This window comes from Emydura macquarii, unplaced genomic scaffold (assembly GCF_026122565.2).
Source record: "Emydura macquarii macquarii isolate MOO-44397 ecotype Brisbane River unplaced genomic scaffold, CSIRO-AGI_Emac_v2 contig_306, whole genome shotgun sequence".
NCBI lineage: Eukaryota > Metazoa > Chordata > Testudines > Chelidae > Emydura > Emydura macquarii.
In genome coordinates, this window is record NW_027130443.1 from 10,818,052 (window position 1) to 10,830,212 (window position 12,161).

Sequence of the window (12,161 nt, forward strand, 5' to 3'; positions counted from 1 at the left end):
GTAGGTCAGTGGCTAATCCCTTGAGTCCCTATCCACTAGACAACACTGCCTTCCATAGGGTGTGGTTTTAATTGGTTTCTGTGGATATCATTAGACCTTTGTCTCTGCATCTCCTTTAGTTCAAGACCCTGTCTCAGTTACACGCAGCCCTCAATTCTGATGTGGCTTCAGTATCCATTTAATGGATCTGTTCTGCCTGGGGGTGCAGGAGGGAACCCCTTTACTTAGAGAAAACGTATTTGGACACTGCATCCATCACCATTTAAGAAAATGATCCATGGATGTCGAATGGCAGCCCGACCGGGACAACACTCCTGCCTCTGCTGCCTCTCAGCCGGGGATGAAAAGTGTGTGTGTGTGTGTGGAGGGGGTGTGCTGCTGTGTGGGGAGATATCGGATCAAATTGTTTGTTTTTCAGCAGGTTTCTAGCAGCAGTGGCTCAACTGCTTCAAGCCTGCTGCCCTGGTCCTGGTTGTGTGTGCGTGTGCTGTTAATACAAGTTGTCCCCAATAGATCTTTGTGCTCCTAACCCTAGTTGTCCATGGTCACTTCAGAACGTTTCCCTGGGTGGCAGTTTTGTGCCAAGGAGGGAAAGAGCTGCGTATGAGGATTGTATTGAGAGCTGGGCATCTACCCACAGCACAGAGGGGAGCCTTTTAGGAAAGCCGTGTGTCCCCCCAGTACGTTTGTCCAGTTCACAAAAACCAACTTCCCACACGGGCTTCCCACGTCCTCCTGCCTGCTTTCCTAGGGGCTGTTAGAAAGGCATTTTGCACAGGGTACAATTGCGCAGGGATATAGTGGAAACCGGTACAAGAGATCCCCAAAATGTAGGCACCCCAAAATACGTCTCCATCCCCAAAGGCTAAAGTAAAACTCTGCTTGAGCTTTATTAGAAGGCAATGGATTCTCCCCACCCTCACTCGTCGCTGAGTAATCTCTTAATACAAGATTCTCTGCAATGCCTGAAGGTGTTAGGTTAAATACAATTTTTTATTTATTTTTTTTTCTCAAAACTGGTTACTTTATTGCACCAAGACCTTGGCAATATCTGAGGCTACTGCATTGTCCCCAGCAGGCGGTGCAAAATACAACCACTTACAGACCAGCTCCTGGTATCTACGCACACATACACTGAGATTATAGAGCCATTAATCAGCAAACCGTACATGATGTCAGAATAAACCCCGCTGGGGGAGGGGGCAGAGTCTCCGGCTGGCATCTCTCCCCTCCATTAAGTTGAAAACTTAAATAAATGCAACTCCTCGCCCGAACGGCCATTAACCAGGCTTTGCTGTATGTACATGTCTGAGATAATGAAATGATTGAGCTAATCTTAGGAAAGAGACGTCTCGTTGCTCTCGTTTTTGATCAGTGCATCGACCAACTTGGCAACTAATAGCAAAACGGAACCAACCACCAAAGAAGGGTGACCTGCAAGCTCATGGTTACTGGAATGACTCTCGTGCCAGTTGCAATCTGTCTCTCTATGAATGGAACTCCTCACCCTTTTCTTGTAAACGGAGTGGGTGGAGGAATCCACAGAGACTTCTCGGCCTTGTTTATGCTAGGGATATTTTTTCCCAAAGCTTTCCCACCCTTGCAATCATTTCTCCCCCACCTCCTCTTCCCCCAGAGGCTGGGTGGGTAGCTGCTGTTAATATTTATGTTGCAGTAGCACCTCGAGTCCTTGGCCGAGATGGGGGGCCCCAGTGGGCTAGGCATTGTACAAACAGATAAGAGCCCGTCCCTGCCCAGAGAGCTTACGATCGAAATAGATAAGACCGAAAATGCGGGAGTGGTAACAGGACTAGAGAAACAAGTTGCTGGCTCAAGGTCACCCAGCAGGTCAGTGGCAGAGCTGGGAAATAAGAATTCAGCTCTCCTCACTCCTGCTCCCTTTGCCCTGCCCGCTGGGACGTGATGGAGGCGCAAGCCAGCCCGTCTTGTACCCGCGCTGCAGTCGGTTCGAGGATGTGGTGGCTAGAATGTTGGCAGATGGTCCCAGCGCCCGTCTACACCCAGGCTCCTCAGGGTGCAGCTTTACCAGTCTCTGTAAGGGTAGGAGATTTTTAGAAGAAACAAGCGAGCGGGGCTGCAGGGGACTTCCACAAAATGGATGTGGCTGTGTTCCGCTGGCGCTGCAGCCTCTGACTTGAGCAGGGCAACATGCGGGCGAAGTTAAGACGGTTGAGGTCCATGTGCACTGCAAGACAGAACCACCTTTTCAGCCTTCAGCGGATAAGTGGGTGGTGCTGAAAGAGCTTGCTGGACTTCGAGCTCTGTTCAGAGCAGGGTTTTGAAACCAGGGATCTCTCTTGGCTTCCTCTGATTGGCGTGCATGGGAATCTTCCTGTTCTGAGAACTGTGCTAGTCGCCCCATGCTGGAGCAACCCTTTCCCTACCCCTTCCCCTCCCCCTCCCCATGTTACACTCCAGCTATAATTAGGAACCCAGGAGCTGCCAGGCTGCGCTGGACCCATGGTCCAGCTAGTCCAATATTCTGACAGCACTGGATGCTTCAGTGGAAGGTGCAAGAAATCGAAGTCCATGGATGCAATTAAGGTCCCAGACACAGTCCAACTGGGGCCTTGTTGTATGGCCTGGCAAGCAGGAAGGCTAGAAAAGCCTGGCTCATGGGTAAGGGAAGCTCAGTGTTTGGTGGTAGCATGGGCTAATGGATGGAGGCACTGGAGTGAGACTCAGGAAAGCTGGGTTCTATTCCCAGCTCTGCCACTGCCCTGTTATGTGACCCTGGACAAGTCACCACCTGTCAGTGCTCCTGTTCCTTGTATTCTCTTAATTGTGCTAGCACCTAGGAGCTTCTGTCATTGACCAGGACCGTAGTGCAGTAGGCACAGTACAAGCACAGAACAAGGACTGTCCCTGCCCCAAAGAGCTTACAGTCCTCCATATGAGAAGAGCGAGCAGGTGGATTCACTTTGTACTAAATGCCAACATGAGAGAGAACTGGTCTAAACACGGATTTTGGCTCAAAGTGTGACTTTGTGCTTAATTTTTTTTTTTAAAGATCACTTGCTGGTGGATTCTCTGTACCTTGAAGTCTTTAAACCATGATTTGAGGACTTCAGTAACTCAGTCATAGGTCAGGGGTTTATTACAGGAGGCGGTGGGTGAGGCTCTGTGGCCTGTGTTCTGTAGGAGGTCAGACTAGATGATCATAATGGTCCTGTCTGACCTTAATGTCTGTAAGTCTATAAACCCCTAATGTGGACACAGTTCCACTGGCAGAGGGCCCCTTCCTACTGGAATAGCTTATTCCCCTTTCCCTATGATATTGACCTCTGTCTAGCCATGTAAGTGCATCTGCACTGGGCTTTGCACCGCTATCATGATACGGGTTTAGTTAAAGCCATAGAACATCCTTGCGTAGCCAAGGGTCGCTCTGGCTGCTATGCTTCCCAAGCTGTCTCCAGATTCCTCGTCCCTCCCTTTAAGGGTTTATATCTTGGTGGAGGAGGAAAAGCCAGCCATTGTCTTTTCATAGTTAACTACCGGCCTTTTATAAACCTGCTTTTGTCTCCTGTCCTCCCCTCTGCTGCCTACATCCTTAAAGAACGAATGTCTCCAACGGGCGGGGGGCTTTCAGCCCTGCTAAAATGCTTTCTCAGCTTCTTCTTGGTTCTGTTTTCCCCCTCCCTCTACGCCCCCTCACTCCTTAGCCGTAACCTCTTGGAGAACTGGTCTGAGGTCAGTTGTTATCCACTGACGGTGGGACAAGAAGTCATGGGTTTAATCTGCAGCAAGGGAGATTTAGGTTAGATATTAGGAAATCGTTCTAACTCCGAAGGGTAGTTGCACACTGGAAGAGGCTCCCACGGGGGGTTGTGAAAGCCTCATCGTTGGAGATTTTCAGAGAACAGGTTGGACAGACAAACCTGTCAGGGATGGTCTAGGTTTATTTGGTTCTGCCTCAGCTCAGGCGGTTGGACTTGATGACATCTCGAGGACCTTCCAGCCCTACCGGTTTAGGATTTGTTTGTAGCCACTGGGCTGGGACACTACCACCCGTGAGCTGCCAGGGTCCCAAAAAATCCTGTTGTCTTCAGCAGTGAATAAACGCTTTACTTCTGGCTTTTCTTTAAGCAAGTGATAGCTAAGAACGGAGCTTGGGCTTTATCCATTTATTTTTAAATTCCTTATTTTGTCATTATTAATATCAATGGACTAACCCCGTCCTTCAAATTCTACAGCCATTCAGTCCTTGCACACAGTTATGAATGGGATTCAGAATATTTATCTTCACATCTCCCCACCTAATTCCACTTTATTTAACATGCCAAGACTCAAGAGGGTCTTAGACCTCCAGCCATTAATGCCAACACTGGTACAGAGCTAAACACACAGGTTGTACTACTTCAGCGCACAGTTAAATCAGTCTGACACCCACCACCCTCCCAGCACGGATCAGTTGTATTTGTACAAAGGTACGTACGGTATAAGCTTATTCCTGTGTATTTAGTACACGGATACGTAATTGCCTTTGTAGGGCTATAACTAAGTCTATGCCAGCAGATTCTACTGCCTTCTATATGCCAGTTTCTGAACAGATTATAATTAAAATGGTACAAAAATTGCATAGACAAGCCCCTAATGTCTAGTCCACAGCCTGCATTTTGCAAACATAAACCATCACTCCGGCTTTAACCCACGTGAGATCTTCTAGAAACTTTTCCGTCCTTCTCATATTTTTCCTCTTTAAATCACGCAAGTTCAATCCAGCCACTCTAGCTGTCCCTTTCTCTGGAAATCATGTGCCATGCTCCACCTACTGATTGGCCTGTAGTGTGTCCCCTTCGGAAGGGACTAGATGTCTGCACCTGCTCCACCTGGTTCAGAATAAACTGACCCCAAGGTCTCTGAAGCACTCGATGCCATTCATGAGATGGGTGACTGTCCTGCATGGGCCTGGATTTGTCCACATGTTTCTCCCAGCAGCGCCCTGTCATTGGATGCTCTCGCTGTTGGAAGTGCTGCTTCTCCGTCTCCAGGGAAGTGTTGCAGCTGTGGAGGGGCCAGGCTAGAAATATGAAAGTGGCACCAGTTTGACTTTTTAAATCAGTGGGTGTTTTTTTTTTTTTTTTTAAACTGATTCAGTTAAATTGATGCAAATCGCTGTGTGGATGCGACTGGCTTTAAAAACTGGTTCTATCAGTTCAGCTTTCTCTTGTGGCTGATCAAAAGCGCCCAGTACTGGTTTAAAGCTTGCAGTTAAACTGGACCAAGCCTAAGGTTCAGTTACACTGATTTCCACCACCTTGAGGACCTCTGCTACTTTGTGGTTCGCTGCTGTTAAGTTTAAAGCAGCGTTAAACTGCTTTCAATCCTCATTCACAGTGTGAAAACTCAATCCCCTGAATGCTTGCAGGGAAACCAATGCAGAAGGGAGGGAAGTGAGATCCTGTGTCTTGAAAACTTGAACAACATTGGTGGAGATTTAAAATAAAAAATTAGGGTTTTTTTTGCCAGATTCCCCCCGTCTCTTGCCCAGTCCCAGAACGCTGTTTCAAATGCAGCTTGCTAAGCCCCGAGTGTATTTTTGGCTGTGCTGGAACTACCCTGCTGCAGCCTAGTCCACCTCCAAATGGTGGCACTGAGGGTGTGGATTGTACCTCAAAGCAGTGACGCCCAAGGGACAAATTAGCTCGGCAGCTGCCTTCCTTTGTACATCTCCGATCTGGCCACGCAGCCCGAAGGGGCTAATGACTTGACCAGACCAGCATCCAGCTCTGCTAGCCTCTCAGGAGCTTTGTTTACCCTTTGCCCCGTAGCTTCCCTCAGTGCCAGCGACAATGGGAGCGCCCGTGTTGACGAGTCTCTGGTGTCTTCGAGATCTGGGCTGAACCGGGTTAGGCCCTGGTGGCTGAACTGTGGTCTACTCTAGCACTCCTGTCTTTGCTTCCTGGCTGCCAGGGGAGCTGAACAGCTGGAAGTGGGGCCTAGTGGATAGGGCACTGGACTGGGAGTCAGGAGACCTGCCATTTGTTACCAGCTCTGTGCTATGGTGGCTTTGGGCATGTCATTTCCCTATTCTGCGCATCTGTTTCCCCTCCCACCTTTTGTCTCTTTCGCCTGGGCTCTTTGAGGCAGGGACTTTGGGGGCAGGGACTCTCGCTATGTGTCTGCCCAGCACAAGGGGGCTCTGATTCTGGCTGGATATTACTGTAATAAAAGCTTAGTGCTGGGAAATCTTAGTCTAGTATGGACATTTTTAATAGCACTGGGAAAACCTTTTGGGGAGGCGGGACTCTTGTTTTCACAGCTGATGAACTCATCAAGGGACCTGTCTCTGTCAAGAAAAGGGCAGGCAGACTTTTCAAGCATTTATTTTCCTTAGGTATGTAAATGTGCTGTAAAAACGAGAGGCAGCCCTCGCTCGCGCTCCTGGCAACTTGTCAAAGCGGTGTCCTGTGCCACCCAAGTCTGGGAACCCCTGGGTCACAGCATACTGTCACCCAGGAGTGGGAGTATTGGGGTGGGAGGGGGGACCCCTTTTCAGGGGCTGTTGACCCTGGACCTCAAACCAAATCTAAGGAACTGTGTGTAAACGCTGTTCCAGGTACACTGGATCTTCCCCTTGTCTGGGACCCATCCATGCAGGCTGGTCTCTAAACTGTTACCTCCCATGAGCAGCGAAGGCCAAATGGCTCGACCCCCCCCCCCATTTTTTTGTAATGCTACTGGACAAGCCATTTTCAGCCCCTCGCTGAGATGGGCGCCTGCTGATACTCGGTGTGTGAGGATCTCAAGACACTTTGCGACGGTGGGGCAGTATCACTGTTCCACATTTGATGTTACAGGGAAACTGAGGCACAGAAGTGCCATGCAGCAAACCAGTGGCTTAGGCGGGGGACAGCATCTAGGTTACCTGCTGCCTAGTCCAGGGCCCTACCTGCTGCATCTCAGGAAGGACGAGGTCAGGCTCCTGGTTTGGCTTCGTCCTGGCGGCTCATCTATGCTACAGCCGCTGAGTTACACAGTTGTCCTCCTGTGCTGAGCCGCCATGTGGTGCAGACTGGGCCTAGCTGTGTCCTTGAGTTTTTCCTCTGCAGCCTTGGAGCGAGCAGGTCGGGCTGGGCAGTAGGGGGGGTGGGGAGAGGTGGTCCTACTGCAGAGGAGGGGCTTCCTCCATGTATTTGCAATTGCCACTAGCCAGTTTCTCTGTCTCCAAGGTCAGGCCAGCCTTGGGCAGGGCAGTCAGTGCAGAGCTCTGTGTTGTGGGGCAGGGCTTATGGGGGAGGGGGGGGCTGTGTATGAATGACTGGCTCTTCCAGTAGTCCTGCCTCCCAGGAGCCTTCATCCTGGGGAGCAGCAGTGCGGGGGGAGGGTCACTTAGGAGGTGTTGGGTGCGGGGGAGGGGAGCCCATTATCTGTGGGTCAGTGACACCAGGGCTGTTGGGAGCTGCCTTGAGGTGGTGGGAGGCAGGTGTCTAATGACCAGTCCCCCGGCTTAGGACCTCTCGGATTGCAAGGCAGGCCGGCAACAGGCTTTGCAGAGCAACTGGGGGTGGGGAGGGACTGTCCTTCCACTTCATTCCAGCCTTCTGCCTCTCCCCTGTCCTCCCCCCCCCGCCCCCACGCTCCTCCCCCCCCAGCCAGGCAGGGCCCAGCCTCCCTCCTTGCATTAACTCGGGAGTAATGAGGCTCCTGGTTAACTCTTCCCTCCCTACAGTGCCCCACCAGAAGGCAAGTTCAACCCGATCCACACTAACTTGCTTTCCCTTCTTTTTCGTTCCCCCTCCCGACAGGTTTGCGCAGACCCCTGGATGAAGCAGAACTGGCCAAGGACTAGTGGGAGCCAGCCCGCCATTGCCGCAGAGCCGGAGCAAGGAAGGAAGCTGGTGGCAAGCGGGAGTTGGATGCTGCAGGCCAGCCTGGGAAGCTAAGGGGTGTGCAATGTCCGGGACTGCGGTGATCGCTTGCTGAGCCAGTTGTTTCGTGCGCAGAGACTGATGCTCTGGAGAGGGGGCTTGCAACCAGCGAACTTTTCGTGTTCAGAGGCTCCCATCCACGGTCCCCAGGGAAACGTGCCGGCTGCCCTACAGGGTGTCGGCTCCTCGGTGCAAAGCAGTCCCTAGTGCAACACCTTGGTGCCCACGTCCCCCAGCGCGGCGCGCCTGTGCATGTCCCCCAGGCCGTTGCACCCCAGCTCTTCCAGGGCATTGTAAACCCCCTGGCCGTTGTCCTTCATCTCCTCCCGGGGTACCGGGCACCTTGTCAGGCACTGCCCCCTGGATACTTCCCAGTCCAGGGCTTTATACCCTCTGAAGACCTTGCCGTCCAGCTCCCCTGGGGCCTTGCCCCCCCGCAGGGCGTTGTCCTCCGGGTACCCCTCCCCTCCAGGGCATTGCACCCCAGGTGCATTGCCCACCTGCTCCCCCAGGGAGCTGCCGCCCGCTGGCAGAGCCATGAAGCTGCAGGCGGTGATGGAGAACCTGCAGCGGCAGCAGCGGGCGCGGCTGCAGCAGGAACTCGAGGCGCAGCAGCAGCGCTCCACCCCGCCCCCGCCAGCCCCGCCCCCTCCTCCCGCCACCGGCCAGAATGTCGCCCTCCCCGCTGGGGCCTCGCCGTTGTTGGCCCGTGGCCGCAGCCAGGACCCTGCCCCACCTGAGGAGGGGGCGGAGCCTGAGAGCGCCCGCATCCAGCGGGCTCAGATGGCTGCACTGGCCGCTATGCGGGCAGCAGCAGCTGGGCTCAGCCATTCGCCCAGCCCGGGGATGTCCGATGAGAGCCAGGCCTCAGAGGAGGAGGAAGAGGAAGAGCAGGCAGAGGAAGAGGATGACGGCGGGTACCAGCAGGAGATGGGCTCGGAGGAAGAGGAGGAGCTGTGAGTATAAATTAGCATAAATTAACACCTAGGGCATGGGCCATGCATAACGACGCCACTTAGTGCAGTTCTAGCTGCACCATGGGTTGTGAGCGGGGCTAGAACCTGGGACCTACGTGGCTGAAAGCACAAGCCTTTGCTACTTGAGTTACAAAAGTACCTCTGTTAACATTGAACAGTAGTGGGCTTTTATCTGCTGGACCAGCCACTGGAGGGGGAACACTATAATGCTTGGTCAGTGTGTTACATTGACATGTGTGCAGAGAACATAGCATAAAACTTGCATCCTATTTAGGTAAAGTAGGTTGGTTTTATGCAAATGAACCTAGGCGTGTTCTTCGATTGCACACTGGTTCCTCTTGATTTAAGAAAAGTGCCATGTACTGAAACAGGCTGTGCATGTTTGGAAACCATCACGCTTGCATTTAGCTAAATTTGCTTCTAGTCACTGAAAGTCTCACGTTCATGAAAATCACGTGGTGAGGGATTCAGAGCAATGTCTCCCTTCTGCTGTATAAATACAGGTGCCGCGCGTCTCGGGCGGGTGTCTGATGATTTAGCACCCACCGCTGGTCTGATGTTGGTGGCCTGAGGCCATGTGGCGGCAGGCCAGAGCGTTGCTGGGACCCCTCTGGGGACGTGTGTTCTGTTTGAAGTCATTGTGCGGGCTGAGAGGGGTCTCGTCCGACTCCTGCCCGTGGAGTCGGAATGTCGCTGTGCTATCGCTTTCTGCTGAGTCTCCAATAGCACTTTAACCTTTTGGCAGCTGGTGGGGAGAACCTTGTTCGGTGGCAGCCCTGGTTCCTGTCTGGGAACTGCTTTGGGGGAGGGAATCCCATGGGCTTAGCTTACGGGAGAAATGGGGAGGGAGTCTGTTCTGCCTACATCTCTGTGCCAGGCCTATTGTGGTCATTGTGGCGCATAAATGCTGTACTCAGCTGTAGCTTTCCTTTAGAAATTGGAGGAGTTGCCGGGTAATTTGGTCCCCATCTTCTCTGGGAGCTAGTGCAGGGTCCTTGAAGCAGCCCTGTTTAGTCTTAAATTACCCAGGCAACAGGTTGTTCTGTTGTCTCTGGCTGGTGCCAGCCCACCTGTCCACTGCCACCCCATATAGGACAGGGTTCTTTGGACAGCCGCGGGAACTGTCTGTCAACAGCCGTCTGCTTTTGGAAGTGCCGTCTCAGTACTTTGCACTGGGATAGCCAAACGGCCCAGTTTGAAATTTAATTAAAGGGCCGCTGTCAAATTAAATCTGTATTTCTGATGGACAAAATTCCCTGTGTCACTAATAAGTTAGATCATTTTAAAATTGAAATAATTGTTTAAAAAAGCAGAACTGAGAAAGTGAGGGTGATCTGTTTGTTTCAGTTGGTTTGCGCTATGAAAACAGAATGTTAGGCTGGGCTTCTGTGTATATCTCCGCCTAACTTGTGGTGTTGGGGGGATGGAGTTGGGAGTAGAGGGGGAATTGCTGTACTGCAATGAACTGGCTGTATGTGTATCCACCATTGCGCTTCACAAGATGGAATCTGAAGTGTTCCGATGTGTGTCATATGCCCTATACTGCAAACAGCTTATGAAGATTCTCGTTTAGCTCAAGTATTAGGATGGCTGTGGCTTTTAGGGGGAGAGGGGATCAAAGTTCGGTCTCTGTTGCCGCTGTGACGTTTCAAGTGGTATAAAATTTGGTAACGATCACCAGTCTAGAAGCTGATGCATCTGTTACAATGTACTGGTGGCTGTGGGAAGGGAGGAACTAGAAACCTGAAGTGTAAATCTGCCTTCTTTTTTAAAAGCCGAGCAGGTGACTCACCTTCCCCTGTGCGAGCCTTTGGTTAAAGCAAGTTCACACCCATAGCATGACTAGACACCTTCCAAGTTAAACGGATGCACTGAATCTTGTTCCCCCTTTGTCTTGCTTTTCCTCTCTGATCACAAATGGCAGGAGCCAAGCAGTGGTGCTGGATATTCTCCAGGGGCTGTTTCAGGGCCTCGCTCCCCTTTCCCTTTTGTAGCCGTCTAACCGACAAGAAATACACAGTTGCATCCTGGCAACATGCTCATCTGGCGCAAACGTGGTAGGGTGGGTTTTGATCTCGCCATGCAGTGAGGTGGGGCACCTCCTTAGGGAAGGTGACAGGGCTGCATGTTCCCGAAACCTCTGACTCAGACTGAGCGAAGAGCAGCAGAACCCTGCTCTTTGAATTGCTTCTTCTAAAGGTTCCAAGGAGCCCCTCCCTTTGCCTGTAACTTGCAAGAGGCACCCGTGGTGCATGATGGGGAAATTAGCAATAGGGCATCTGTAACCTACAAGTGGCAAGCCCCTCTTTAATGTGGGATAACCGCTCTGGACTGCTGACTTGCAGCAGATGACCTTTTTTGGATGCCGCCGGGGTCTGGCACCAGCCTTCCAGGGGGGCACGTTGTGTGGAAAATGGCGACTGGACCATTTTTTATCAGAGCAGACTCCCGGCCCTCCCAGGAAACTCGCTGGCATAGATCCAGATCACACCCTTTACTAAGGGTCCGTTTCTAAGTGATTGATGGTTTTCATAACGGTTAATCCGTTGTGAGAGCCCAATGGGTGGCTTATCACCAAAGTTGACAGCCACTTATTAACCCCTCGTACTGATGTGCTCTGCCACCCTCTGGTGAGTGCCTTTGAGAGCCTCTGTGCCTGATCTGCAGCAGACGGGTCCGGGCCAGGGCCAGCTAGGGAGTCCTGACTCTCCAGCACGTGCTATAGCAGCGCGGTCCCAGCTCAGTCTGTGGAATGGCGGCCTTCCCTCTTCCAGCCCCCGTGACACATGCCACCTGTCTGCTTACAGGCGTCTAACATCTCACGCGTTATTGTTCCTTTATAAACCGTCTGTGCACGGGATCTGTTCATGTAAAGTGTGTCCTGTGGAGTCAGCCGCTCCCCCTGAGACCCAAGGGTAGGGAGGGGTGGACGAATGAGATCTCCACACTGCTCCAAAACAAACATTCCTCTGCACAGAGGAGTGAGTTTGTGTGTGTGTTTTGTGGGGGGGGGGAATGGAGATGAAGCAGGACCTGGAGCTAATAAACCCATGGTCTCTTCACCAACCAAAAATGTATATGGAAAAGGAGTGAGTTTAAGGATTTTTCTTCCCCCAGAATAACTCTCTAATCTTCTCCTTCTCGGGCCGCCCAGTGATGGTTCTTGCTCCCCCACTTCTCAGGGACCAGCGCCATCTCCTCTTGCGAGTCCCTGTTCTGTCCGAGTCCCCTCTCTATCTCTCCCTTGGTTCCTGGAGAGCTAAGATCCCTATTCCCCATCCGCCCCCCTGCA

General features: G+C 52.0%; 1 protein-coding gene across 4 annotated transcripts in view; it reads left to right on the plus strand.

Annotated features, from left to right (window-relative positions):
- The window catches only part of ARID3A (AT-rich interaction domain 3A), a 109,090-nt gene that overhangs the window by 16,728 nt on the left and 80,201 nt on the right, over positions 1-12,161 (plus strand). For all 4 annotated transcript variants that reach the window (XM_067559033.1, XM_067559040.1, XM_067559048.1 and 1 more), the window contains exon 2: positions 7,770-8,848. In XM_067559033.1, coding sequence (XP_067415134.1) covers positions 8,430-8,848 — 419 coding nt within the window. In that variant the 5' untranslated portion in view covers positions 7,770-8,429. The remainder of the gene's footprint in view (positions 1-7,769; positions 8,849-12,161) is intronic.